The sequence below is a fragment of the Neopelma chrysocephalum genome, unplaced genomic scaffold, assembly GCF_003984885.1.
Source record: "Neopelma chrysocephalum unplaced genomic scaffold, ASM398488v2 Primary Assembly neopelma1_147, whole genome shotgun sequence".
NCBI lineage: Eukaryota > Metazoa > Chordata > Aves > Passeriformes > Pipridae > Neopelma > Neopelma chrysocephalum.
This window is the reverse complement of record NW_020897809.1, coordinates 3798974-3826748: the sequence shown is the minus strand read 5'-3', so window position 1 is coordinate 3826748 and position 27775 is coordinate 3798974. Positions and strand designations below refer to the sequence as shown.

The following is a 27775-nucleotide window of genomic DNA, read 5'->3' as shown; positions in this document are numbered from 1 at the left end:
TGCCGAGCCGCCCTCGAGCCGAGGGCCCCGGTCCCTCCCGAGGGGCAGCGGTGCCCCCTCAAGCCGAGCCCCCCCCGTACCTGCCCAGGGGCGGTGCCGGGCGCGGGTCCCGCCCGCTTCCGCCCCGCGCTGGGCCCGGCGCCGCTCGGCCCCGGCAGACGCGGCTTCCGCCCGGCCGGAGCATGACCCAGGCGGAGAAGGGCGAGGCGGAGAACGGGAAGGACAAGGAGCGCGACCGGGAGCGGGAGCAGCGCGGCGTCAAGCGGCCCATCGTCCCCGCCGCCGTGCCCGAGTCCCTGCAGGAGGTGAGGCCCGGCCGCGGACGCTCAGAGCGGCGCTTCCTCCCCTCCCCGCTGGGGCGGGCCCGGCCCGGGCTCGGCCTTTTAAAGGCCTGGGGAGGGGGGTGTGGAAGCGCCGGGGGGCTCCGGGTGGGCGTGGGGAGAGTTCCAGGACGGCGTGGGAGTTCTGTCTCACTCCGTGCGCGTTGTGCTGCTTTCAGCAAATACAGAGCAACTTCATCGTGGTGATCCACCCCGGCTCGACCACCCTGCGGCTCGGGAGAGCCACGGACACTTTGCCCGCGGGCATCCCGCACGTCATTGCCCGGCGGCACAAGCAGCAGGGCCAGGCGGCCTACAGGGACAGCTGGCTCCTCAGGGACGGCCTCAATGTAAGCCGGGAAACACCGCCGCGCGGCCTCCCGGGTCGCTAAAATCCGTGTGCTCATTACCCATTTCTGTTGCATCTTTCTATAGTGCATATCTTCCCCTCATACTCTATGTTTTTCCAGAGGAGAATACATCTCAAGTTCCACTTTTTTTTCATACTTTTAATGTGCTGTCAGTAGGTTTGCACCAGTCTATGATTGGGTTTTATTTGATTTGTTTTAATGAACTAAATCAAATAAATTGACAGATTGAGGGTTTATGCATGTTGATTTCCCTGTGCTGTGGTCTGGTACCACACTCGGTATTTCTTTTGATAGAATGCCAGATGTAGGATTAGAATTGGATTTCTCCATTCGTGAATGTGTTGGTTGCAAGTTGGTTTGTGACTTGGATAACACAGCAAGTAATTTTATTCCAACCTGCTTAAAAAATATATCTAGTGGTCTTAATCTGCATCTGTAAAAAAATAAAAATCAAATTAATGTCGCTAATATTAAACGTCACATTTAAATAATTGAGATCTATTTAAACATTTTTGCTTGTACTTGATATTTCTGTAGTTAAAAAATGGCCTGAGTGCATCATTTTGGAGATGAAGTCCAGCAGCCACTCCAGTCACTTAAAAGATTCAAATTGATTTTGATAAATAGGTGTTGGGAACTCTAATATAAAAAATAATTTCTTTAAAAATAAGCATACATTTATTTTGCATTGTACAAATCTCTGTCCTTTCTACAGTCTATCAACCACAGTAATGATTTCATTCTTTAACCATAGCTTCAGTATTACCAGTATGCAGACATGTAGTTGGAAAGTAAGTATTTACGTTGTATATTTGGGGTTTTCCTTAGAAACCTGAAAGTACTGAGCAGAGACAAAATGGCCTTAAAATGGTGGACCAAGCAATATGGTCCAAAAAGATGTCCAATGGAGCAAGGCGTATTCCAGTGTCACCTGATCAGGTAACTCATTCTTAAGATTCATATAGTCCTTTGGTATGTTGCTGTGTTTTAGTGGACAAGTATAGATATCCTTTTTACAGCAATTATGTATAATGCTATTGTGTGACCTATCTCTGAAGATCTGAGAAAATTAAGATTTAAAACATTTCCTCGAGGGGTGGGGTCAAAGGGGTGTTTCCTTTTTCTTCTGTGCAAAAAGGTGACTGGTGAAATATTTATCGACAGGGTTTGTTTTGATTACATTTCAGGCCAGGTCTTACAACAGACAGATGCGACCAGCTATTTTGGACCACAGCTCTGGGGCCAAGTGGACAAACACATCAAATCATCCTGAATTTTTGGTAGGAGAAGAGGTAAGATTTCTTTTCCTGCTGAATGAGGCTTCATATGTTTAAATGCAACCATGTCAGCAGCGGCCGTTTGATACAAGTTAATATGTACTGCAAGACACATGAAGTTAGCCAAGCAATATATGAGAAACTTTACGGTGGAGTAATTGAATATTTGTTATCGTTCAGCAAGACCTGAGGGTTTCCCCCATTTGCCTAACAAGTGTCTTGGATCCTTTGCTGCTATAAATCAGTGTTTCTGCAGGGACTAGGTGAGAACTTTGTCCATATGGCACAAATCAGAGAAAAGGCAAGAAACTGATAAAAAGATCAGTACATGGAATTGCTGCTGAGTAACTAGGTATTCATGAACTTCAAAGAGCTATAATTATTTTAATTCCTCATTTGAGATAGTGGAAAAATATACCATTTTGTTCAGTAGATGTCCATGGGTAAGAACATTCAAACAATTTAAACAACGTATTTAGTGTCTTTAGAATGGTTTCAATCAAGCCCTGTTACAATGAAATCCACTGTATTTCTGTCACATTGGTCTGAGTGCTGCTGTATGTCTTATTATATCTGCTTCTGAAATATTTTTCATTCTAATATTTGTTGCTAATTTTGGGGGGAAAGCAATGCATAGAACATCATCTCTTATTTTCAGGCACTGTATGTTAATCCATTGGATTCTTATAATATACATTGGCCCATTAGAAGAGGGCAGTTGAATCTCCACCCGGGACCTGGTGGCTCTCTCACTGCAGTATTAGCAGACCTTGAAGTTATATGGTCACATGCAATACAAAAATATCTGGAAATACCACTGAAAGACCTAAAGGTGAGCTGTGAACAACACATTTAGGTGGGCTGTGTGCACTACTATAAATGTTACCGTAAAAGAGAATTAACTTGCTGTTATTGCGAGCCTCTTAACAAATTCATTCTGTGAGCATGGTTCCTAAGACCTCATTTGGAATTTTTTTCCGTGGCTTTAAGACAAAAATTGTTTATAGAACTTCTAAGGAGGAGGTTTAGAAATCCCGTTACAGACATTTCACAGTCTTAGTCTTCATTTGTTTGGGCTTTTTTATTGACTGTAAAGGAGGCACCTGAGGAAGAGTGGCCTAATACTTGTATCATTTCTTGCCCTTGCCAAGTAGATGTTTTTCTCATGTCTGATGTACTTTTAAACATTTTAGTGGCCTACAAACTATTAGCTTGGCATGCACTTTGAACTCATTTTTTTAAGTATTAAAAAACCTTCACCTTTTCTACAATTTTACTTTTTTTTAATAACTTGTATATCGTGCTTTCTTCCTTAGCATCAGGTGTTCAAGAATGTAAAGAGAAAATTTATTTGAGAGCTGGATTTAATTTACTGTTTTTGTCTTCAGTACTACAGATGCATTTTACTAATTCCAGACATCTATAATAAACAACACGTGAAAGAACTGGTAAATATGATCCTAATGAAGATGGGCTTCTCAGGTAAAACCATACTTGAGCAAGAACTTAATGATTAATTAAGAATTTTTTTTCCTTTAATGCATATTTTTGCACATCAATCCCACTTTGGCTGGGACTAACATCTTCATCTTTTACTATTCACATAACTGTTGTCTCTTTTAAAGGGGCAGAATGGTTGGCTGGTATTGAAACAAGTTTTTTGGTTTGCTGTTACGAATTCTGACTGTGGGTTTCTCATTCAGCTGAGGCAAAAGTAGCAACAGTCTGATTTCTCAAGTATTTCTAAAATGCACAATTTTAACTCTACAGAGTATTAAGATTCTCAGCCTTCAAAACAAAAGGGTATGATGGAAGATGCTGCTTCTGTCCCCTCCAGGGATGACATGATAGGAAGTTTCAAAGTTGGCTTAAGCACATAAAATAAAAAATACAAGCAAAACAACCAAGCATTTCTTAGCTTCTTCTGCATGTTTATTTCCAGACTGGAAAGCCCTCTGATGAAAATTTCCTTTCAGATAAACTTCTGGAAGTTTCTAACTTGTTTTCTGGAAAGCACTGCTGCATTATTAACCATCTTGCTTGGATTTCACAGAAAGTCATTACAGAAGGCACAGTAACCCAATCATACTTAATTTAAAATATATCAAAGTAGTAGTGGTACTTTTGGTTCTGCAAAGTCATTTCGTTTTATTAGATATGCAAGGAATGAACAGGAAAAGTGGACAAGAATAATAAGTTAAATGATAGAGACTAGGCAAACAGTAAGTTAATTGTAAGATGTTGGAGATTAAAACTGCTGCTGTTTAATAATAGATCAATACAAAGTGCAAACAGTTTCCAAATATTACTCTCAGAAGAATATACACTTAAATATTATTGCTTAAGCAGTGAACCCATTTAACCAGTTCTACATCTAATCAAAGACATTCATTTTACAAAAAGAGACTTCTTATCTGAAGGAATTAAGTAGGTGATAAATAAATACTGCAGAAAGAGGGAATGATCTCATGAGATTTAAATTTTTTTCACGTGTATGTATATATATTGGATTTTATTTGTTTCATCATATTAAAATGAACAAGCCATATTGGCTATTTTAATTTTTGAGCAGAATGGTACTAGATGATGCTTTGTTTGAATTCTCACAAGTTTTTGAACAGCAGTAATGGGAACACTACTACCTAGTAGTACTCTTTAAAAATGTACTAGCACTGGGATAGAAGAATTTGCAGTGGAATTGGAAGAATATCAAGAAAAAATAAAAAGGTTATTAGTCATCTGATACATGCAAGTCAGAAAGTAGCATTATTAACTCTTGAAAGTGCCATTTCCTCTATAATAATTTAGTAAAGAGATGAACTAATTTTACAGCATAACTGAATTGTCTTAATCTATCTAAAAACATTTGCCTTCAAAAAGTAATTCTACTTAGTGTCTACAAAGCACAGCTCAATTAAGCTGTTTTTTCCCTTTGTTGCTTAGAAGGACAGACTGAAACCTCCAGTACGTCTCAGGTTTAAGTGTGGGCTTGTGATACAAATGTACTCATTTGCAAAGTTAAAGGTACATTGAAATGAAAATAGAGGGAGAAATTGGACCTTAATTTATAACTACTTAAAGAGCATATCTAGAATGCTAATGGTGATGCTATTTGATTAAAACTAGAAAAAATTAGGAAAACAATTCATGTGCATCTGATAAGCAAAACCCTGCAGTGCTGGCTAAAAAAAAAGTAAAGTTTAGAGGCAAAATAATAATAATAATAATAATTAAAAAAAGGTAATTTGAGTATAGGCATCCACCCTGCTCTTAGCTTTCTCAGAACTTTTAAAGGCTAACCCAACAAAAAAAATATCTAAATAATATCCTCGACCCCCTCTTCATTAAATACACAGTCCTTCAGGGCAGAGTCAGGCCATCTGCAGATCCTTAAAAGACATGAAAATGTCCTTTAAACATCAGCAACATGACTGGAGTTCGGCACGAATTTAATATAATTTTTTTTCATATTACCAGGAATTATTGTGCACCAGGAGTCTGTCTGTGCTACCTTTGGAAGTGGTTTAAGCAGCGCATGTATTGTAGATGTGGGAGATCAGAAGACGAGTGTTTGCTGTGTAGAAGATGGTGTTTCCCATCGCAACACCAGGTATCTTATAATATGTAGGATTATCACAAGCATGTACTTAGTTGCTTACCAAAGGCTTGACTTTAAAAAGGAAAAATTTTCCATAAATACCATTTGAGGTTTTTTTACTGTGTGCCATGTAACAGGGTCATCTGTTAAAATGTGAACCTTAGAGAATTCTGATGTCTTTAAAAAAAAAAAAAGAAACAGGCAGAGCTGATCAGAATTGATACTGTGCTCTGCAAACTGGTTGAAAGTCATGATCCTAGCATGTTGAATGTTTTCCAAGTATTCCTTTGCATGCTACTGCAGGCAGCCAGTGTTTCAGCAAATAAACAGAAAAATTTTCTTCTTCTCTGTGCTTTAGGCTGTGCCTTGCATATGGAGGATCTGATGTGTCAAGGTGTTTTTATTGGCTTATGCAACGAGCAGGATTCCCATATAGAGACTGTCAGTTAACTAATAAGTTGGATTGCCTGCTGCTGCAGCACCTAAAGGAGACTTTTTGTCATCTAGACCAGGTGAGAGGGAGAAAATAGTGTGTTCTCCAAGTAAGACTTAAAGAATTCAAGAATAGGTAAATGAAATCCATAGTTTCAAGAGTTTTGTTACTTTTTTTTGTTTCCTAGAGTTTAAATAGGTTATGTGGCTTGATAAGTATAAAAGATACAAATTTTTGCTTACATTGTTTTTGACTTTAGGATATTTCTGGATTGCAAGATCACGAGTTCCAAATTCGGCATCCGGATTCTCCAGCTTTATTATACCAGTTCCGATTAGGGGATGAAAAATTACAGGTGATTTTTTTTTTGTATTTAATAATGAGAATATTGAGCATTAAGACTCAGAGCCTCATTTCATATGGGCCCAGTGTTACTAAACCCATGTAATTTATGGATTGTTCTTAAACTATTCTTGTTGACAGTTCTAAAATTAATTACCAAAGGTGTGAAAAGGCCCAATGCAGCACTAGTGGACACACAAGACTTCCTAACTAGTTTTAGTCAGAATGGTTGAGGCTTCAACTGCATATGATGATTATCCTTCAAGTGCAAGGAATGAATGCTAATTTTGCAAGTTTTTCTTTCACCACTGAATTTTCTAATTTTTTAACAAACTGTATTTGAGTATTTATCATACAATGCCAGAATCTGTAACAAAACTTGTATACATATACAAGTGTATTTGTTGGACTTTTTTAAATTATACAAAGAAAAAGATGCTTCAGTCTGTTACAAACTACTTGGAAAAAAACACCTCTATTTAATTTTGAATTGTGAGGAAAAATAGAACCAGGCTTTTCTTTTTTTACAGTAAATGTCGAAAAAAGAAAAACTGAATGGTAAACTCATACCAAATCTCTCATTCTTCAGGCTCCAATGGCCCTGTTTTATCCGGCAACTTTTGGAATTGTTGGACAAAAAATGACAACTTTACAACACAGGTCACAAGGTGACCCTGAGGATCCTCATGATGAACATTACCTGCTAGCCACACAAAGTAAGCAGGAGCAGGTGTGTGAATGCTGGTTTTATTTTTCATTAAGTATCACTTAATTGGGGAATAAAATGAGGACTCATTAGCTCATCTCAGAGACCAAAGTTTGTTACCTGGGTCAGAAGTATTAAAGAATATATTTAGATTAAGGAATTATGGATGTCTAGACAAGTCTTTAATTAGAACTCTGCATTTTCTGAGTCTAAGAAGGCTTCATATTATAGGATTGATCAATCCGATGGAGTTCAAAATAAAACCCTTACTTTGAATGTGGGGATTAAAATAAAAGTTATCAGATGAGGTAATAATGCAGTGCTTAACCTTACTGTGCAAAAAGGTGAAGGGAAGTACAATGGGGCTTAGTTAAGTCTTTGTATTGTTGTGTAACCTGCTGAAGATATTTTTGCATTTCTCATAGTTCAACTTCTTTTCTGATTTTTAAGTCTGCGAAAGCTACAGCTGATAGAAAATCCATGTCAAAGCCTGGTGCATTTGAGGGAGAATTGAGAGGCCAAACCTCAGACATTTCAGAGAGGATCTACCCACAAGAAGTGGAATTGGGATCTTCCCAGAGTGATTGTATGATATCTGGCAATGATTCAGAGGAACCTTTAACTGCTCACATGTCCAGGAAAACTGCTGTTTCTCAGTTTGAAGGCAAAGCCTTGGGCCTTGACAAAGCCATCCTTCATAGTATCGACTGCTGTGGTAAGAATTACATTTGTACAAGTCTCTAAAAGTCTTCACAAAAAGAAATGTCAGTGTGGATTTATGTAACCCCTGTATTTTACCGAATATAAAGACGTATGTCCCTAAATTTGATCATCTCGAGAGTAGCTACACTGTTTCTTACACTTGCATCTTTGTCGAGGTTTCTTGAGCTACATGTTTGGAATCTCCAAGGAATAGAAAAAGAAGTTTAAAATCAAACATCAGTTTCCATTCTGGTTTGACTTGTGCTAAATACATTGTAATACAAATACAGACCATATTAACTTTAAAAACTACAGATGTTTCTATATATCCATTCATTCCAGCATCTGATGATACAAAAAAGAAGATGTACAGCTCCATCTTAGTAGTGGGAGGAGGCCTTATGTTTCATAAGGCTCAGGAGTTCCTTCAACACCGAATTCTCAACAAAATGCCACCTTCTTTCAGAAGAGTTGTTGAAAATGTTGAAGTCATCACAAGACCTAAGGTAACTATTAACTGAGAGCTAAATGGTCAATAAACTATGATTGGTTGAAATCTTTGAAAAATTAAAAGTAAAAAATTCTGTCAAAACCACAGAGTAGTTGAATATCTGAGATTTAGGAGAGCCAGAGAGAACTGGCACTGGCCAGTTACAGGCAGGAAGTTAAAGGCAGAGCAAGAGTGTTACTGGTATGGATCAATGAAGTGTTTATTAGCCAAAGGTCCTATTCTTAAAGAAACAGTTAGTACTGGCCTGTGAAGTTAACCTGTCTCCTCAGCAAGAAATTGTGATTTATTTTTTTTAAATTAGTATTAAGATAAAAGAAAACATGGCATTAAGATCAATTTTCATTTGGCATTAATCAGGCAAAACTTGTAAATTTAAAACTTGAGTATATTTGAGAGCCTCCATTGCTGAAGGCAGAATTTTCATGACATGCCTAAAAGGCATCTTAAAAAAAAAAAAAGTGACTTCTCAAAATATCTTAAAAATTCTTTACATATTTTTATCTCACTAGTTTTTCCTGGATAATATTGAAAAACCTTTCTCCTCCCCTACCCCCCAGGATTCTAAGTGGTGAATAGTGTTAGAAAAAGTAGGATACATCTTGGAGAACTATGCAAAATCAGACCAGTGATTGTGTGCAATCTGTGTTTTGAATTTAGGATATGGATCCACGCTTAATTGCCTGGAAAGGAGGTGCAGTTTTGGCCTGTCTTGACACAACTCAGGAGCTCTGGATTTATCAGCGGGAGTGGCAGCGCTTTGGTGTCCGAATGTTACGAGAACGAGCTGCATTCGTGTGGTGATGGATGTGGCTGCAGTGGAACCTGCTTAACTCAAGATTCCTTTCCCCAAATGCCCCTTTTTTTTTTTTCCAGTGCAGATGTATTGATCTTCTGCTGATATATATTTTTGTATTTTATTAATATTGACTTCAAATGAGATTTTTCCAGAAGTGTTGCAAAAACAATCTTACTGAATGCATGTGACTTCAGCATTGCTACATTTCAACTTTGGAATTGTAGGCATTGAATTCTGTGTACAGAGTACCACAGTCATCTCCAAATTAACTGTATTTATACTGTACAGGTTATGTATATTCAAATTGCACAATGTGGGAACTTAAGGTATAAAATGTTGATGAGACAGATGTTAAGTCAAGATTCATTCCAGGTACATGTACACGGAAGCAACAGCTGAAGAGTTCAGCTGTGGGTTTAATGTCTTACTCGGACTCCTACTCTAACATTACCAGGAGATGAAGTTGTTATATAAGTGATCATTATGGAAAAAAGTGAAATGAAGAATTAAAACTGCAGTTGCTGTTGGTATTTTACTTATGTAATAAATTATATTATTCAGTGAAAAGACAAGAATTTGGAAGTGGAGTATTTTTTTCTTGCTGGTTCTTATCATCAAAGCCTCTTGTTAGCTTTTCATTATCCAGGGTAGAGTCTGCTTTTTTCCCTATTTTCCAAAAGTCAATATAATACACCCAAAAGAACTAGCTGCAGTTTTATACAGCCAGCAGCAACCTCAGTTCTGTGGTACAGGTCCATGGGCTCTCTCTCCCAACAAATAATCCTTAGTTACAGAAGTGCTATTTGTTGTAAGAGATTCAATATTTATTCTCCATTTAGGAAGAAAGCAACTGAAGGAAAAAGGCTGTGCTTACATTAGTAGGGAGTGTGGGAGAAAGGCAGAGATGACAGAACAAACCCTTGGGGCCAAGGAACACATTTCTGCACTGAGTATTTCAGGGGAGTTCCTGCAGCCCAGCCCTAGTCCAGTCCCGTGGTCTGCACAGCAATTAGCAGTTTGACAATGTCAGATTCATTAGAGTACAACTTCCAGTTTAATTTCATCTGAGGGCATTTAGGCTGCTCTGCTCAATACAAACCCACCCTGTGATACCAACCCAACCAGAGAGAGGCTCATGGGCAGCTCCCTTCAAAAGCACAGGAATGATTTAAACTGAAACATTGATATAGCCACATCTGGAGCTTCCTAAAAAAACTTGAGACAGTTTCCATTACAATGATACCTAAAAGGTGGTCTCGTCACATGATCTTATCTAAAAGGATGCTTGCAGCAAAACTCAAACAGCAGGAATTACAGAATACTGAAACTTGAAAAAGTAAGAACTCTTACCTTGATCTGTGATGAGCTACTGCAGCACATACAGCCACAAGTAGAGCAGCAGGGAGAAAACACACAAATCCTCCAACAGAATTGATTGTGAGGAGCTCTGAAAGAGAAAGAATCGCTTTGAAACAAGTCTGTAAAAACCATCTTCAGTTATCATAATAATACTTATCAATGTATGGTATTTATGGATTCATTTATGCATATTTTAATAGACTTTAGAGAAAATGCACACAATTACTGAAACAAGCATTTCCAATGCCCATATATAGAAGAGAAATTGTGCTAAAAGGCAATGCAAAATGGTTAATCATTACTGGAATTTTAAATGTTGCTTACTTTTACAAAAATATCAGTGCTCTCATCACCCCCTGGTATCCTCACAGAAATTCTAGTTTCATTTATCTAATAGTGACATGAAATCCTGAAGACGGGTATGGAGGGGAAGAAAAAAGTCAAAACCATTTATCACAAAAAGAATCATTATGAAGTTAAATCATGTTAAATATTTAATTGCATTTCAAATTGCCCTTACTAGGCTTTGAAACTATTACATATTCTTAACAGCAGAATTGTAGATCATTCATATACATTTATCTTTAAATCTACTAGTCAAATACAACAAAACAGAGTATCTTAGGATAGTTAAGTTAGTGAAGCCTAATTCCTAGTTACTATGTATTTTCTTACATTGTCATGTTCATTGATTAATCTCATTCTGAGTAAAAACACACTGTTTAAACCATTCTTAAGAATATAATCTCAAGAACTAAAATAATGTTACCAGCAGAGCAGAGCTCCTCTGAAAGCAACAGCAGCTCTGTTAAACCCTCTCCCTGTGTTCTCTGGCCAGCTCTGGTCATTGCACTTCACTGGAAGCAAGAGCCTCCTGCTGTGCTACTACAGAAGGACAACTTAGAAAACTATGCTTTCGATTTACAATAATTTAACAGAAAATTACCTTTGCTTCTATGTCTGTATCAATAAGAACTTCATACCTTTGATGCTCATAAAGCAATATTAAATGTTCAAGCCCAAGACTGCTTGTTGTAAAACTCACTCCTAATTTTGTCTGTATTTTTGCAAACCCCCTGAGGGTTGAAAAGATTTCAGTTTAAAGTTGTTAATAACTATATAAGTGATGAAATGTGTTTCTGCTGAAGCTGTGCTTGTGGTAGGCACCACACACCCTGCAGGTGGCACCTTATGACCTTACAGAGTGATCTTGCTTTTGAAGGGGCAAATCAGAAGTGTTTGTTACAACAGGGATTCTCTGCAGCTGTTTCAATTCAGGCACTGCTGCCTGAAAATATATGTGGCAAAAATATCTAGCCTACTAAACTTCCAACTGATTTAGAAGCATAGTACTTCTTAGTTACACATCTGCATGCTCCAATCTGCAAGGAATTTGTTTAGTCTGCTAAAGGTACATTTGGTCATATCAGAGTACCAACCAGTAACTAGACTAAATCCATCATCACATGTAAACTAAGAAAATTTCTCAATCTCATATCCACAGATTAAAATATGGCAATACTATCCAAATTCAACTGCACAGAATTCTCAAAATTTCCATAATTAGGCCATGGGTATGATAGAGGGAAAGATTCAGAAGTAGGTCTTACACCCTATTCAATATTCAGGCAAAGATGATATTGTGAAACACTTTTGGAGTCATCTTTCCCCCTTCAGTATTATGTCTATATGTGTTCATAGTACCAATTTTAGTACAACTTCTGCTGTACGTCAGCAAAATTATCTTTAAAGACTATGAATTTAAATGGATATTTAAAATTTTAGCAAATATACGATCTGTGTGTATTTTCACTAAATTCTATTGAAATATGCATAAAGGAGTGATTCTCTCTCTGAGTAGCCAAGGATGAGATAGCATCAACAATTTCTAGTCAGCATTGGCTACCCAGTGGGATATTCTGAGTTATCATTGAACACACACTTATCGGTGATGAGCACCAAACCCGACAGTCAGTTCCACACAGGCACTTTGGGACAACTCGTTTGCTACTCGCTCCCTTCCAAACCAAGGTGTTCTCCCGGAAACACGCATTGCACAGGTAAGGATGGCACCTAAAGCCTTGAACTGCAAGGTCCAGCTCAACTTTCACAGGCTGTCCTCGAGCACTTCGCCTACGGCTCATACAGGGACACTCCGGCAGTGCCGGGCAGGGACACGGACGGTGGAGCGGGGCCCGCCCGCCCCATCGCGACCTGGAGCTTCCCCCTTCACCTCGAGCCGCCTTGCAGCTCCCAGCGCTCCCGTTGGAAAGCGGGTTCGCAGCCGAGGTGAAAACACTGTCGAAGACGTTTGCTTTAAAAAGCAAAACCACTTTTATTGCTTTAAAGGGGAAAAAAAAACCCAACCAATCAACCAACCAAAAACAACAAAAAAAACCCTAAACAAAAAAAGCCTTTTTGTCCACCCCACTAGGGGCGGAGTGAAAAAGTTGGAGCGCTCCCGGGAGAGGAGCGGGGGAGGCCGCCTGAGCGCGGACCTGGACACTGCCGAAGTCCCGCGGGCGAAGCTGTCCCGGCCCCGGCCCGCGGAGCTCCAGCCGCCCGCGCACTCCAGCGGGACGGACGGGCGGACTTCGGCCCGGCGCCGCTTTCGAAACAGCACGAAGCCGCTCTGACACATTCTCCGCAGCGGCCAAAGGGTGCGTTCCGGGGGGAAGTCCCACCCGCGCTCCTGCCCTGCCTCTCCACAGAGCTCTCCACCCCCCCGCCGGCGGCCCCAGCGCTCGCAGGGACCACCCCCGTCCCCCCCCGGAGCTGGGCGGTGGCTGCCGAGGGTCGGCGGCGCGGTCCCGCTGCTCCACCGCCCAGGGCAGCCCCACACACGAGCGGCCTCCGCGGCGGGGACGGACAGAGACGTGTCCGTGGGTGCCCCCTCCTGCGGGACAGACCCGCGATCTCCCTCCTCCTCTGGCGGCCCCGGTCTCTGTGGTGCAGGAGCCCCCCGAGAGGAGTCGCGGGCAGCCGCAGACCCGGCGGAGCTCACAGCGGCCGGACACGCTTGTTCTCAGGAGGAAGCGGCGAGGTAAGTGGGCTTGAACGGTTCCAGCCGTGGAAAGGAAACTTGCCACAAAGTTTTTGTAAGTGAATGAACTTCCTTCCTAGCGGGACTGAAGTGAAAGTTAGTCCAAAACATTCCCAGGCAGCTTGATTTAAACGGTGTTACACAGCCTCCAGCAGGGAAAAACAAACAAACAAAAGGTAAGAGCTGCTTTTACCTGAGGAGCTGCTCCTCCTGCGCCTCACACAGTCAGGCCTGACAGGTTTTGGCAACACCGTGAAGGGTAAACATACTGACAAGGTTTCATTGTTCTGCTGCATCGTGTGTTATCCACGCTGTGGACATCTCTGGGAGAGGGGCGTATTTTACATCTGCCAGAGAGGATATTCTCGTTTTGGCTCTGTCAAAATAGGACAGGGAGTAAAGTTTCAGGCACAGTGGCCCTCTTTGTTCCAGGATCAGTTTAGAAGAACTGGGCTAGGACAGTGCTCGTGCAGAAGGACCATGCATAAAGGAGAGTGGATATGGATCAATACAGCAAAAAGAATTGTGCCTTGAAACTCGTGTTTTAATCCATTCAATCCAAATATGTATGCTGCATTTAAACTAAATCAGAATGGCTTGGTTTTTGACCTCTGCACTTCAGAACTTAAGAGAACAGAAGTTTGTGAATCATCTACACACTGACTCTCAAAGTTACTTGAATGTTATGGCCAGGACAGCGCTGACTGAGTTCACACCTTGCAAGATAAAAATGCTCTCAGATGTTATTCCGTCCTGTTCCATTTGATGTAAAATGAAATGAACAAACAAACCCAGCAAAGAAAACACAAAACCAACCAAACCACAAAAACCCAAACAAACAAACAAAAATTCCAAACATGGAATCATGTCTAACTATAAATGTGAAAAATGTGGTAGAGTAAATTTAATTTTACTTAAAAAGAACATCAATATTAGATTTAACTTTCTTGGCTGGTAATTCAGCCTTCAGCCCAGACAGTGGGTGCTCTGTTGTGGTACATATTTTTGATCACTCATTTGCAGTTTTATCAAAGAACGGGACAGCTCTGGTTGGTTAACAGTAATGATGCCCAATGCCCTCTAACACTTTTAGATTAGGCACCTCATATACTACAGAACCATTTCATTGCTACCCATTTTCCAATACACCCTCCTATGCATGGAGGATATCCTCCTTCCTCTCTTTGCAGTGGACTGTGAGCCCTTTAGAAGTCTAGGAGTGAGGTCTCTGGGCTGAATCCTAACGCCTTTGCTTATCTTTCTTACAGAGAGTGAAAGCCAGTTTAGTCCTTAGATGTCTTATGCAGCCTTTTTTTCCTCTCCTTTTTGTCTCCCCTTCTTAAAAAAAAAAAAAGTGAAGTAACACATTCTTCACCTTTTACAGCATCACTGCCCCTTAGAGAAATCTGTTTTCATATGTGACCCCAGATCAACATCTGTGGAGTCACAACAGTAGTATTGTAGGTACTCATGGATTACATCAACCTGATACTGTATTCAGAAATGTATTACAATGATACAAGGAGCCCCAAACACTTCATTTCAGAACTCCAATGCCCACTTCGAGCTCACCAGTGTCCAATTAAGTATATTATTAAATTGTAGCAAGAGAATTTTCCTGTTCAGGTGCTCCTGCTCTCCTCAGTCTTGTAAGACCACCATCTGTAGGCCCTGCGGAATAGCAACAAACTTTTTTAAAATGAGCTCCAGATTTTGAAGCTCTACTGCAATACAGGGAATGTATTTTATGTTGCTGCCATATGCATTTCTGCAGGTCTGCTCACTGATTCCTGAGGAACATGTTACTACATGTTCATAAAGAGGTCCTGATTTGCGGGAATTCTGATAGGCATGCAATAATATTCAGTGAGGCGCAAAAGACAGCTTTTTGTTTGTAGTAAGTAGAGAGCATTCCAGTAGAACCACATTGTGTATACTTTCACATTTCTATGTATTTCATTTTGACATATCCACTACACTATTTAATAGAGCTGCCATAAAACTATAATTCCCTGGGTAAAGAGGGCCTGCGCATTTCAGAGCCTCAAGTGACTCTATGTATTAAGATAATACTTGATTTTTTCCAGTTACTGAAAAAAAGTGCCTTTCTTGCTGAAATACAGTTTTTAGGAATACTTCACAAGTTCTAAATGCTCCAGTGGAAAAAAACAACAACAACAAAAAAAAACCAAACCAAAACAAAAAAAAAAAAAACCACCAAACCAAAAAAAAAGGGAAAGGATTACATTTTCTGTAGTTCTACCACATTCCACAAGAGTATTTGCCACTGAAGAACTTGAATTGTGATTAACCCACGCGTGCTTATAGTACTTCATACATTATTGTAGAGAAGTATCATCATGTTCCAATTTCGGGACTTGATGATCTCAGTCCTTTAGACCAACTTCTTCAATAAAATATTGAATAGTTTTGAGTTTCAAAGCCTGTATCTGCGAGAGGCTCTTAAGCAAACCAGCTTTTAAAAGGTATAGACTTCAGTATTAGGATTCTGGCACAAGGCAAGAAACAAACACTTAATCCTGTCATATCACTGCTGTCTTTGGAGTGCCACTTCAGAGAGTGTTTTTGGGAGCTCAATAGCGATTGTTTATGCTTTAGCAAGCTGTAGAACTACAGCCTCCAGCACTATCAGGGTAGATCAGTCCCTGACTGAACACGATTCCAGGGATTTTGGAGAACCTACCCTCAGCTAAGGACTAGGTAGATTTCAGGCTTAACAACCAGCATTCTGGTTAGGAGGTACAGTAATATTCAATGGATGCCAAAAGAAGCCAGTCAGCACTCATTTCAGAGTCTGTGAGCCCTATCTGTCTAAATGTTGACCTTCTGTAGGACCAAAATCTGAGTGTTTACTTCTCCCAGAAAAGTAGAAACAACCCACATTATAGGGACAGAATATCTTTCTCAGATTGTTCAGGCCCAGGCCCATGTTCTACCAGCCCCATCACCAATTTGCTCTTCCTGAATCAATAAAGTCCCGTGACCCATCAGTTTTGCAGGTTAAACATCAGTACTTCAAAACCATAACCCTCTTCATAACAAACAAATCAAGTAAAAACCTCTCTACCTTTGCACGCACCTCTGCTGCATCATAGGAAATGGGCAAACCTCCTTCCTGCAAGAGACAATCCTTTAATAGTTGCCACCTGCAAAAAACAAATTCCACCCCCACCTTCAGCTGGGCTCAGTTTTGAATTAGCCATGTGAGAATCACCTGTGTGAACTTTAGGCTCAGACATATCCCCAGCATCTTTTTTTTTCTTTGCAGAGCAAACTGTTCTCCATGATTGGTTGTTCATTTTTCAGAAGTTTGGGGGTTTGTACAGCCTATTACAAGTTTTTCTAAGAAGAGTCAAATGTATGCTTCTTCCCATCCTTTCCCTGAGAGTAAAAAAAACCCATACTTTTGCACATGAGATTGTACATAAAATTGCATATAATTGTACATCAAAGACTTTTAACATTCATCAGCAAACTTACATCTGTTTTGTTACAGAGTTGGGCCTTAGGGGCTTGTGTGTGCTCTCACAAACTTTACACTGTAGAGTTTCATCCAAGAAAAGGAGTACAGTTCTGTTCCACTGTTCAGTAAGAAAAAGCTGATTACTTCAGTGATTCATTAAAGCATGTTTTCTTTTAGTGAAAAACCCCAGACATTTAAGAAGAAATACAGGTTTTATATTACAAAATATTGGATAACTATGAAATTTGAATGTAAAAAAAATCAACAGTAACAATGTAACTAATTTCTGAAAAATTTTACTTCACAAACATAATACAGTATTCAATGTATTTCAGGAAAAAACTTTTTTATATCCTTCAGCTGGCTAATGCATTACAGTGGAACAGCCTCTGGATAAGTTGCTATCTCTGGAATCCCCAGCAATGGCTTAGACATAAGCCACGGGCCAGGGAGAAATACTATTTACAACCTAAAGATATCCCTATTCACTAAGAGTTTATACCAAAAGGAATGAGTTTCAAGGGAGAGAGCAAGAGAAATACTTTTGACTGGCCAGCAGCAACAGTTTCTGTGACACACAGGCTATGAAAACCAGTATAAGACAGAGCTAAACCTGTGTTGCTAACAGGGCTCACAGGCTTCTCTGAAGGTAAAAAACTTGCCATTCCTACTCAGCCTGAGGATCTGGTGATGATGGATTGTAACTGTACTTGGAGAACTCTTGCAGGACCTGGGTTTAGTACTAGGGTAGAAAGCCACAGATGAAGAGATTTTGCCTTTCCCTATGTTTGGAGTCATGCCTCCAAACCCAGCAGTTTTTCACCTTAGGGATAGCTGGAAATGAGTTTCACTGTTACACATTTGTTGTGTAGAGATGTCCTAGATTTGGTCTGGCAGAATGTGCAGTGGGCATACTCATCATTTCCACTGTGAATTGCTTGTGTGATATCACTGTCTGTCAAAAACTTACAGAGAAGTTTGTGGAATTGTTGTTTTTCTTGTATTCTTTCCTATTAGAGGTGGGTGAAGACAGACTACTAGGTGAGCAAAGGTTTCCACCCTTTACGGGTTTGGCAAATATTTGAATATGTCTGTCGTGTATCTATCTCAGGAACCAGGAGTAAATAGAAGTCAGGCTGCATATAATACATATATATAGACTGCATTAAATGAATAATAAGACAGCAAATTTAAGAGTAAATGTTTATTGGTTTATTGACATTGCTAATATTATCCATTGTTCCTGGATAGTGAGAATGGGTGTAGTATACCAGTGTTACCTGAAAATGACTGACATTTTAGACGTAGTAATGCTTACATCTTAATTAGTATTTTTTTGTTTGTTTTTCTAAGGTAAAACACTGGATTTTTGTTGAAAATTCTGCAAAACTGGTACTATCAGTAAAGATGTCGTACTTAATGAAAGGAGTTAAGTGGTGCAGACCTGTAAGTCAGATGGGCAAAGTAACAGGAAGCTTGTTTAAAGCACACACATTAAAGAACATATTGGGCATCAATGAACAACAACTCAAAATTTCACGTGCGTCATCTCAGCTTAGTTCTGAAAAGGCAAACTCTTACAGCTATGTCATTGTTGGAGCTGGATCAGCAGGGTGTGTATTAGCCAACAGACTGACAGAAGACCCTCTCAGTACTGTGCTCCTTTTGGAAGCAGGCCCTAAAGATACCCTTCTAGGCAGTAAAAGACTGATGTGGAAGATTCACATGCCTGCTGCGTTAACATACAACCTCTGTGATGAGAAATATAACTGGTATTACCACACAACACCCCAAAAGCACATGGACAACCGAGTGATGTACTGGCCCCGAGGGAGAGTGTGGGGTGGCTCCTCTTCCCTCAATGCTATGGTTTACATCCGAGGGCATGCAGAGGATTATAACAGATGGAACAGGGAAGGGGCTACGGGATGGGACTATGAACATTGCTTGCCCTATTTTAAGAAGGCACAGACACATGAACTGGGGTCAAATCAGTACAGAGGTGGAAATGGACCCCTGCACGTGTCAAGAGGGAAAACAAACCATCCTCTTCATCAAGCATTCCTGGAGGCGACCCAGCAAGCTGGGTATCCCTTCACAGATGATATGAATGGCTATCAGCAAGAAGGATTTGGCTGGATGGACATGACTGTACATCAAGGTAAATCATAATGGGATCCATAAATAATTTCTGTTTCTGAGCCATCAGTGGTACTTCTGAAGTAATTTTGGAATATGGACATATAATCTGCACTGAATGCCATTTGGGTGTTTAGATTACTACACAGCTATGGCACTCTATGTTTGCACCCTGTTCATTTCCCAGCAGCTTGCTATCAGTCTAGTGTGTATTTCATTGAAAATTGCATTGGCAGGCAAGTCTTGATTCACAGTTAAACTATGTCACTGTGAAATATGTTATGTTAAAATAAAATCTTTCGCTATTATTTCAAATCACATTTGCTTCGAACTGATAAACTCTGTGAAGGCTTTCCCTCTGTAAACATCCTGGTGGTTATTGGCCAAAATCTGAAGAATACTGAGCATGACTATTTTGATGTTTAATGTAAATATACATTGTAGGTCAAAGATGGAGCACAGCTAGTGCTTATCTTCGCCCAGCCATATCACGCCCAAATTTGTCAGTTGCAGAGAAGACACTTGTAACAAAAATCTTGTTTCAAGGAACAAAATGCATTGGTGTTGAGTATGTGAAAAATGGGCAAACGAAAAAGGTAAGAGATTTTTATTTTCCAGTTGAAAGGTATGAGTCAAAGCAAAATTAATTTAAAAAAAAAAAAACAACTTTTATTAAAAGTGACACCAGTATATGATTCCTTGTCAGTTATTCTACAGTGGGTGATATTTCAGTTGTATTGATTTAGAGATTAACTTCTCCATCATATTTCCATCTCTCAGTACTGAGGGGACAAGTCATAACTTGATGTTACACAAGAATGTTGTGTAAGATGCCTGATTGGAACCTATGGTGCAATCATGCACTGCCTCAGCATATTGACTAGTGTTGACTGCAATGCTGATGTTTCTGAAAAACAATTCTTAAAATTATGTTCTGGCATAGGAAAATTTGTAAAAGCCAGATCTGAGCTCTGAATGGCTCAAGGGATAAATAACAAGTCATTCACTTCCACTTTGCCATTATGTATCAAGATAGTAATGGGATGAAACATGGGATAGTAATGATGAAACATAATGATGAAACTTGCCTTATGGTTGGTTGTGGAATGAGTATTTTTCAGTCTCAGTCCAACTTCAACTGAACATGTGATTGTGTGGAAAGAAGCTTGAATTGTCATTACAACTTAACTCTGTGGATAATCAGTTAATTTTATGCTTCTTTCAATCCATTGACTTCTGAAGAGCTAAAACATCCTCACTTCCCTTAACAGCTGGTTACGGAGTGTGTAACTAGGATATTGCCTAAAAGGGGCTTGCATGCTAATAACCTGAGATACTTAGACACAAACAAGTATAAAACAACTAAAAAGTGTAATAATAATATTCTAGAGAGAGTAGAGTACAAATTTTGATGGTTTGAGTTCAGTAAGTCTAATAAGACTCGGCAGACAAGAGTTCTGTGACTGAACACTTGCTAAAAGTTAAAATGCAGTACAAATAAACTGTTCTTTCATTTTCTAATGCACAGAACAAATCTGTTGTTGTCTAAGTGGTTTGGTGATGATAATCATTTTAACAATGTAAAACAAAAGTTGCAGAACGTTTAATTGATTTCATGAGCTATTAAATGTCTGTGAAAACAGTGTCTCTAATTGCTGTTCTTGTGCCATTATCGAGATTAACTTTGTTGAAGAAGGTCTTGGAAACCTAATTACACATGATCAAAGACTTTCTGAGTATCGGAACATTTAATTGCAAAATTCTTTAATTCTTTAATTGCTATGAATTTCCATGCATATTAATATATGTATGAATTATACATAGTGAAGGAATGATATATATTAGCATATATCAGACAAAGTACACCTTCAAAGTATTTCCTTTCCTTTTTTTGCCCCCACAGCATCACAATTGTAGGATTTCTCTTCTTTTACTTTCTGGAAAATTTTAGACATGTCAGGATGGAAGAGCTAGTAATTTTATTGCATTATGAACATCAAGATGAAACACTTGATTACATTAGAGAGTTTCTGTTTTTACAGTCCATTTTAGATAGGATCTCTTTTACATCAAGAGATCACCAAAACCTGATTCAAGCATGATTCAAAACCTATTCACCAGCCAGTGACTTGTTATTTCACTAGAGGTTGAGGTCCTAGAGAAAGATTCCAGTATTCCAGTAAGCTCTCTGACAAAAGTATGGAAGGTAGGCTGAACATTCCTAGACTTTCTAAGTTCAGAATCAAGCAGAAAATAATATTTTAAAGGATTAAAATGTTTCAATGTATCACAAACTAAATAACCCATACAAAAGTATATCAAAGTCAGTTTTTCTCTTAGCATGTTAACTTTAAGCACCATGAAAAACTATATAGGCTGAGAATAACTACAGTGCTGACATTGCAGTGAGTTTAGACTGAACAAACATCATTTGAATGGTACTTAGAACAAATTGGCACCAGTTCTGTGTGTACCATAGAAAATGTAAGTAAGTTATATTTGTATAACATGCAAAATACAGATCTAAGTATTGATTCAACAGGCATAGATGTGCTTTTAACATACTAATGATTGCCCAGAGCAAAACAATAATAAACAAAAATGGCTCACTGGCCATCTGTGAGCAATATTAGATAAATAGTGTGAAAATAATTTATGAAACTTCTTCTTCCTATTACTTCCTAGTCTTACTCCAGCAACAATCTCATTTACAATCATTCTGTATAGCTGAAGTGTCGTTCAAAAAGGACAGAATTACTCCAAGTTAATATGCCTTCCATGCTAATCTGTTAATGCTCCACCATACTATAGGAAAAGCATATCACTTTTTAATGTTACTTTAGAAGCTAAATATCTTACCTAAAATAAAATCAAACAGCTACTCATAATAGCACCTTCCATTCTATGGAAGTGGAAAATGCAGATGAGCAATACCACACATGGAATCACAGAATCATAGAATTAAGGTTGGAAAAGACCTCCAAGATCAAGTCCAACCTTCGACCAACTACCACCTTGCCTACTAAACTATACCACAAAGTGCCACATCTCCCTGTTTTTTGAATGCTTCCTGGGATGGTGACTCCAGCACTTCCCTGGGTAGCCTCTATGTTTCCTTAAACCCTCTTGGATTTTGCTTGTAATGAGGAGAAGCTCAGGGGAGTAATTGTGTGTGTCACCTATTTTGTCTTCACCATGGCCACAGTGATATATTAGAATTCAAGGATAAATGTTATGGGATTACTTTTGCAAATATGTATTGCTTTAACATGTTGGACTAGCTTAGAATTTGCATCAAATTGTTGCATACTTTTTGCTTCTTCTGTGGTGTAGTTGCTCTTTCTTAAGGATAGATGAACGTTGAATTTTCTTTCTTATGTCCGAGAGTTACTATTCAGTTTGTAATCCCTAACTCAGTGTCTATACAACAGGCAACATTCGTGTGACCAGGGAGGATGGAACACGTGCGTGTTCATGGAACACGTGTGTGTCCATGAGCCATCTCACTGGAGTAGAAAGGGATAGTTTGAACATGATTGGGTTCACCCACATCATCCTCTTTCAAAGAGTGAAGGGAAAAGGAGGAGGGTATCAATATTTCCTTACTCCACACAGTTTTAACTGTAAAAAGCACTAGGAGGGCTTATTCTGATCCCAAATTTAAGAGATGTGGCTACAGCGAAGAGGAAGACCCCAAATACAAATGACACAGAGAAAGATTTTGGTATTGCTAAATGAGAATATACTGAGGCAGAACCCTTGGAAGGATGATGTGCCAAAATACTTGCAGAAAAGGTTCTAGGAAAAGAATTATACAGCACAGAAAACCAAGTCAAAGGCAGAGGAATAGTTTAGCAGCTGTATCATGACCAGCTCAGACCAAACTGTCTTATGAAAAGTGTGTCAGCAAAACAGAATTAGGGATATGCCTGCAGACAGTTTTCTCGGTAGTGCTGTAGTGATTGAGGGGCTTCTGAGAACTACAACGAGCTAAAAAAACCAAACATTAGTCTTGGTTGAATTAAGAAAATAAGCTCTTGAGAATTTTTGAGCTAGCATGTCTCTGAATTCAAGATCTCCCTTAGGAGTTTCAGTTTTAATTTACAAATGGTTATTGAAAACGGAAGAGAAGCTTAACTGACTGATCCGAATGTCATAGGTACTTTTTTCCTGGCAAGTAGGACAGGAGTTTATTTGCAGCCGTGGTACTGACTGAGCTGAATGTTTATGTGCCATCCGATTTGAATGGATTGTAAAGCTGGGAATAAATACAGAAATGATCAAAGTGAAAGCTTGATTATTTCTCTCTGCGGAAACTTCTGGCAAGACAGGAACGCATTTAGGATGAGGAAAATGTGAGGGAAGGGTGTCTAATCTGGATCAGAACAGCATATCCGAACAGAAGCTCTTGACATTGCTTTCAGTCAGCTCAGGCTTAATAATCTTAGGGCTTTTGTGCTCATTTCCTTTTAGGTTTTTGCCAATAAGGAAGTTATTTTAAGTGGAGGTGCCATAAATTCTCCACAGCTGCTTATGTTGTCTGGAATTGGAAATGCAGATGATCTAAAAAAACTGGGAATCCCTGTTGTTTGCCATCTTCCTGGTAATTTTTTTATTTGTTTTAACCTTTCATGTTCCTACAGATGCAATTCAATGACCTTTAAATAAAATGAATCATGAAATTCAGTTTTGTTTATATCACGTTGTGTGGACTGAAATGTGTTTGTTACAAATCAGTGGAAAGCTGCATTGATTTTTATACAAATCACTGGAAACATGCATTGATTATAGAACTGAACTATAAACTCCTACACTTTCTTCACTACATTTGATAGTAAAAATGCCTTTCTGAAGGCACACTTTAAGGTTAAGCAGCACAATTCTCATTAAGGATTTTGAGTGAGTTTTGATCCACAACAGATTGTATAAACTCTCACTGTCATAAATACTCAAATATAGAAGGAATAACATGAACTTTTCCTTAAAACTAAAAAAGTTAGTACTGTACTAACTTTCTATTTTCATTCTAGTTATGCTATGTTTATGTAAAACCTTATTCTGACATGAGCAAAAGGCTGATATGACTCATGGTTTTGGTCTTAGTCACCACTGCCCTTGTAAGAAGTCAGTTTAGTTCCCATTTATGCTGTTTTCTGGTAGCCAATGTGGTGTGTAACTGTTCTGTATGAAATAACTTCCCCTCCCACCCTTTATTCTCCCTCCTCCCCCTTTATTTTTGCCTTCAGGAGTAGGGCAGAACCTTCAAGATCATTTAGAAGTGTACGTCCAGCAAAAGTGCACCAAGCCTATTACCCTATATAGTGCACAAAAGCCACTTAACATGATGAGGATTGGTCTGGAATGGCTTTGGAAATTTACAGGTATGAAACAAAGTATGCAATCATTCTACCCTTGATTGATTTATTATTACAGCCTTTCATCCATGAATTTCATAGGCTGGGAGCCTTGATATGTAACTTTTTTCATGCTCTGGAAAATAACTGGAACTTGCAAATGGATTTGAAATATTTTCTTGTAAATCAGAATATTTTAATGCTATTTTTGACATTCCTGTATCTCATTTGAAGAAAAATTCTACATTTTAAAATCAGTGCTACTGAGAAAGCTATTGTTAAAAAAATGAAGAAAATATTCTACTTGAAATCCATGTAATGTCAATAGAAACATATTGTTGAACTGAACTAAGTTTTCTGTAAAATTGTCCCAGAAGAACAATTATTTGTTGCTCTGATCAGAATCCTTTAGGCCTGCAAGTAAATGCAAACTGACTTTTGCTAAAAGGACAGTGCATTTTACAGTAACTCAGCTGTAAGTTGTACCTTAAAAAGAATCTGTAAATACAGTCCTTGACATCAGTAAAATAGTTTGGTCAAAGTTGAGGTCTTCACCACTTGCTGAATTATTCTGTTAGTATTTGACAACTTACACTGGGTATATGTGGCTTTTTACCACACAAGTAAATATTGACAGCTAACTTACAGTTTTAAACAGATGTGGGAATAACATTATATGGGGCACATTGCAGGCTTTTCATCTTTCCCTTCAGGGTGGGGACTGTGGATGGTTCTGCCTATTACATGTGGGGATGTGATGGGATAACTGTACTGCACATCAGGGAGTGTGCAGGGCAGGAATATCGGGATGCTGAGGTCGCTTCCCTCCACACCTGTGGGCCCTGGGACCAAATCTGCTTCTGGAGTCAGACCCTGGGTCTGCCAGTTAGTGAGAGAACTGTAACAGCCCGCTCTCAAACAAACAGGATTTCCAAAGTTATGCATATTTACATTTATCTAGTCATTAAAAAGCAGATGGAAGTGATGCACATTGCTTAAATTACAAGCTGTTCATAATGGATTCGCGTTCCTTGCAATTGATGCTGAATCTATAAATTATTAATAGTAGTTAGTGTTACTAAGGGTTAAAAAGCAGTGGATTTGTTGCTCTTCTGAGGTCTTTTAATGGCATCTTCAATCTCATTTACACTCTTTAGGTGAGGGAGCCACTGCCCACTTAGAATCTGGTGGTTTTATCCGAAGTGAACCAGGGGTTCCTCACCCCGACATTCAGTTCCACTTTCTTCCTTCTCAGGTGATTGACCATGGTCGGGTTGCTTCCACAATGGAAGCTTACCAGGTGAGTTGAAGAATATGTTCCAATAATGTCTTGTATTAGCAAGGAGGCTTACACTCCATTGCAAATATTGATAATTTGACTGTATACTGAAAAATACTTTGTACAGTATAATATGAAAGAGTTGGCTTAACCTCCTACATTGGGGAAAAAAACACAAGCTTGTCATTTGATATTGCTACCAAAATTATGTTACTTTTTATTTCTGAGAAAATATGCAAGTATTGAATTGCTGTTCAAGGATTTGCACTAGTGAAGTGCTGTTGATTAGGATAACATTATGGTAGGTGCTGTTGAAAACTAAATCAAGTTGTTCCCTGTTCCACTGCAGTTTAGACAAAGGTTTAAGTAAAAATTTATAAGACCACATACTTATTAATTGGCACAAATCCAAGCCCCATTTTAGACTGTGATCTTGATTCAAGTCTGTGCTAATTCTGGAGAACTGTCACTGAATATACATATTTCTTTTTGCCATTCTTTTTTCTTCAGGGATGATAGTAATTTGGTCCAACTGCTGATTGTATTAGAATGCTCTGCTACTGCTAAATTGGAATGATTGTATTTTAAATCAAAAGAACAGCTGTGAGTTGGTGTTTCCTTCCCCTTATGGAATACATTTACAAAAAAATTATGTAAAACAGGAAAATCTTCGATGGTATTTTCCATTATCTCTGTTTAACATTTATTTTTGCTGAATTTGCAAAGTCTGTCTAAATTGCAAAAAAAACCCATCTCATACTGAATTTGGAACCTCATCTGGTGGGATTGTGTCACGAGTACAGCACTGTTGTTGCAGGTCCACGTGGGACCCATGAGGAGCACAAGTGTGGGCTGGCTGAAGCTGAAGAGTACAGACCCCAATGACCATCCTGTCATTGAGCCCAACTACCTGTCAACAGGTAATTGCAGCCTCTCCTTGCTCTGATGTCAACTTACTTCTTGCCTGTTTCAGTGGCAGATTTTTGTATCTACTCAGCACCACTTCAGAAGCGTTGGTTGGTATGTTGTTACTGATTTTTCATTTATAAAATCAACTAGTATTGAAAGAGGTGGTTGTCCAAAGCACCCTATAAACTAGAAGAATTCCCTGGAGGGGGTGCAGTCAGAATTCTCAGTGTTTGCTGTGTCATGCTGTTCATTCCATCCCTCCTCTGCTTGGGAAGGAATGCATCTCATTTGCTTCTTTGTGCTGAGAATAATGGCCTTGGCTGGACAGTGGGTACAGCAAAATAAAGAGCAATTTCTCATAGCTCACCTATTCCCTTTTGGGACTGTGCAATACAAGTGAGAGTTTTGTTCACAGTGAATGTAAATATCTGTGACTTTGAAAAATATTCTGCTTTATTATGGCTTTCAGCAGTAAGTGAGAGACTTTCCCTCCAGCCTTTTTTCTTCTATGCTATTTTTTCTGTTATGCATTCTGTATGTATTGCTAAATTAAAGGTCTACTTACAATTTTCTTATTTTTCTCTCTGCACAGAAAGAGATATTTGGGAATTCCGCCAGTGTGTCAAATTGACCAGAGAGATCTTTGCTCAGAAAGCTTTGGAAAAATTTTGTGGGCCTGAAATTCAACCGGGAAGCCACGTTCAGTCTGACAAAGAAATAGATGCTTTCATAAGGCAGAAGGCTGATAGTGCTTATCATCCTTCCTGCACCTGCAAAATGGGTCTGCCCTCAGACAGCACTGCTGTAGTTGATCCCCAAACAAAAGTCATTGGCGTTGAGAACCTCAGAGTCGTCGATGCTTCAATAATGCCCAGTGTTGTCAGTGGAAATCTGAATGCCCCAACTATCATGATAGCGGAGAAAGCTGCAGATATAATTAAGGGCCTCCCATCACTTCAGGAGAAAAACGTTCCTGTATATAAGCCCAAAACCTTGGAATCACAGAGATAAATGAATATTCTCATCCTTTCACATCTTTTGCTACTTAGGCTTTGATCAGCATGTGGGGATCTCATACTGAACATGCCAACATGATAAATATCCCACAAAACAACATATCCTAATAAAATAACTATTAATTTTAACTTTTTT

At 39.1% G+C, this 27775-nt stretch overlaps 2 protein-coding genes across 2 annotated transcripts; both read left to right on the top strand.

The window, feature by feature from the left end:
• Positions 1–107: 107 nt before the first annotated feature.
• ACTR8 (ARP8 actin related protein 8 homolog) lies at positions 108–17825 on the top strand. The gene is made up of 14 exons (XM_027700394.1): positions 108–305; positions 500–670; positions 1520–1630; positions 1879–1983; positions 2627–2800; positions 3357–3450; positions 5446–5578; positions 5925–6078; positions 6259–6354; positions 6931–7071; positions 7498–7762; positions 8092–8255; positions 8918–9616; positions 17815–17825. The coding sequence occupies exons 1-13, from the start codon at positions 183–185 to the stop codon at positions 9059–9061; spliced, it is 1875 nt and encodes a 624-aa protein (XP_027556195.1). The 5' UTR covers positions 108–182; the 3' UTR covers positions 9062–9616; positions 17815–17825.
• CHDH (choline dehydrogenase) lies at positions 13225–27775 on the top strand. The gene is made up of 8 exons (XM_027700395.1): positions 13225–13458; positions 18295–19103; positions 19526–19677; positions 23555–23684; positions 24328–24462; positions 25593–25735; positions 26532–26634; positions 27216–27775. The coding sequence occupies exons 2-8, from the start codon at positions 18350–18352 to the stop codon at positions 27632–27634; spliced, it is 1836 nt and encodes a 611-aa protein (XP_027556196.1). The 5' UTR covers positions 13225–13458; positions 18295–18349; the 3' UTR covers positions 27635–27775.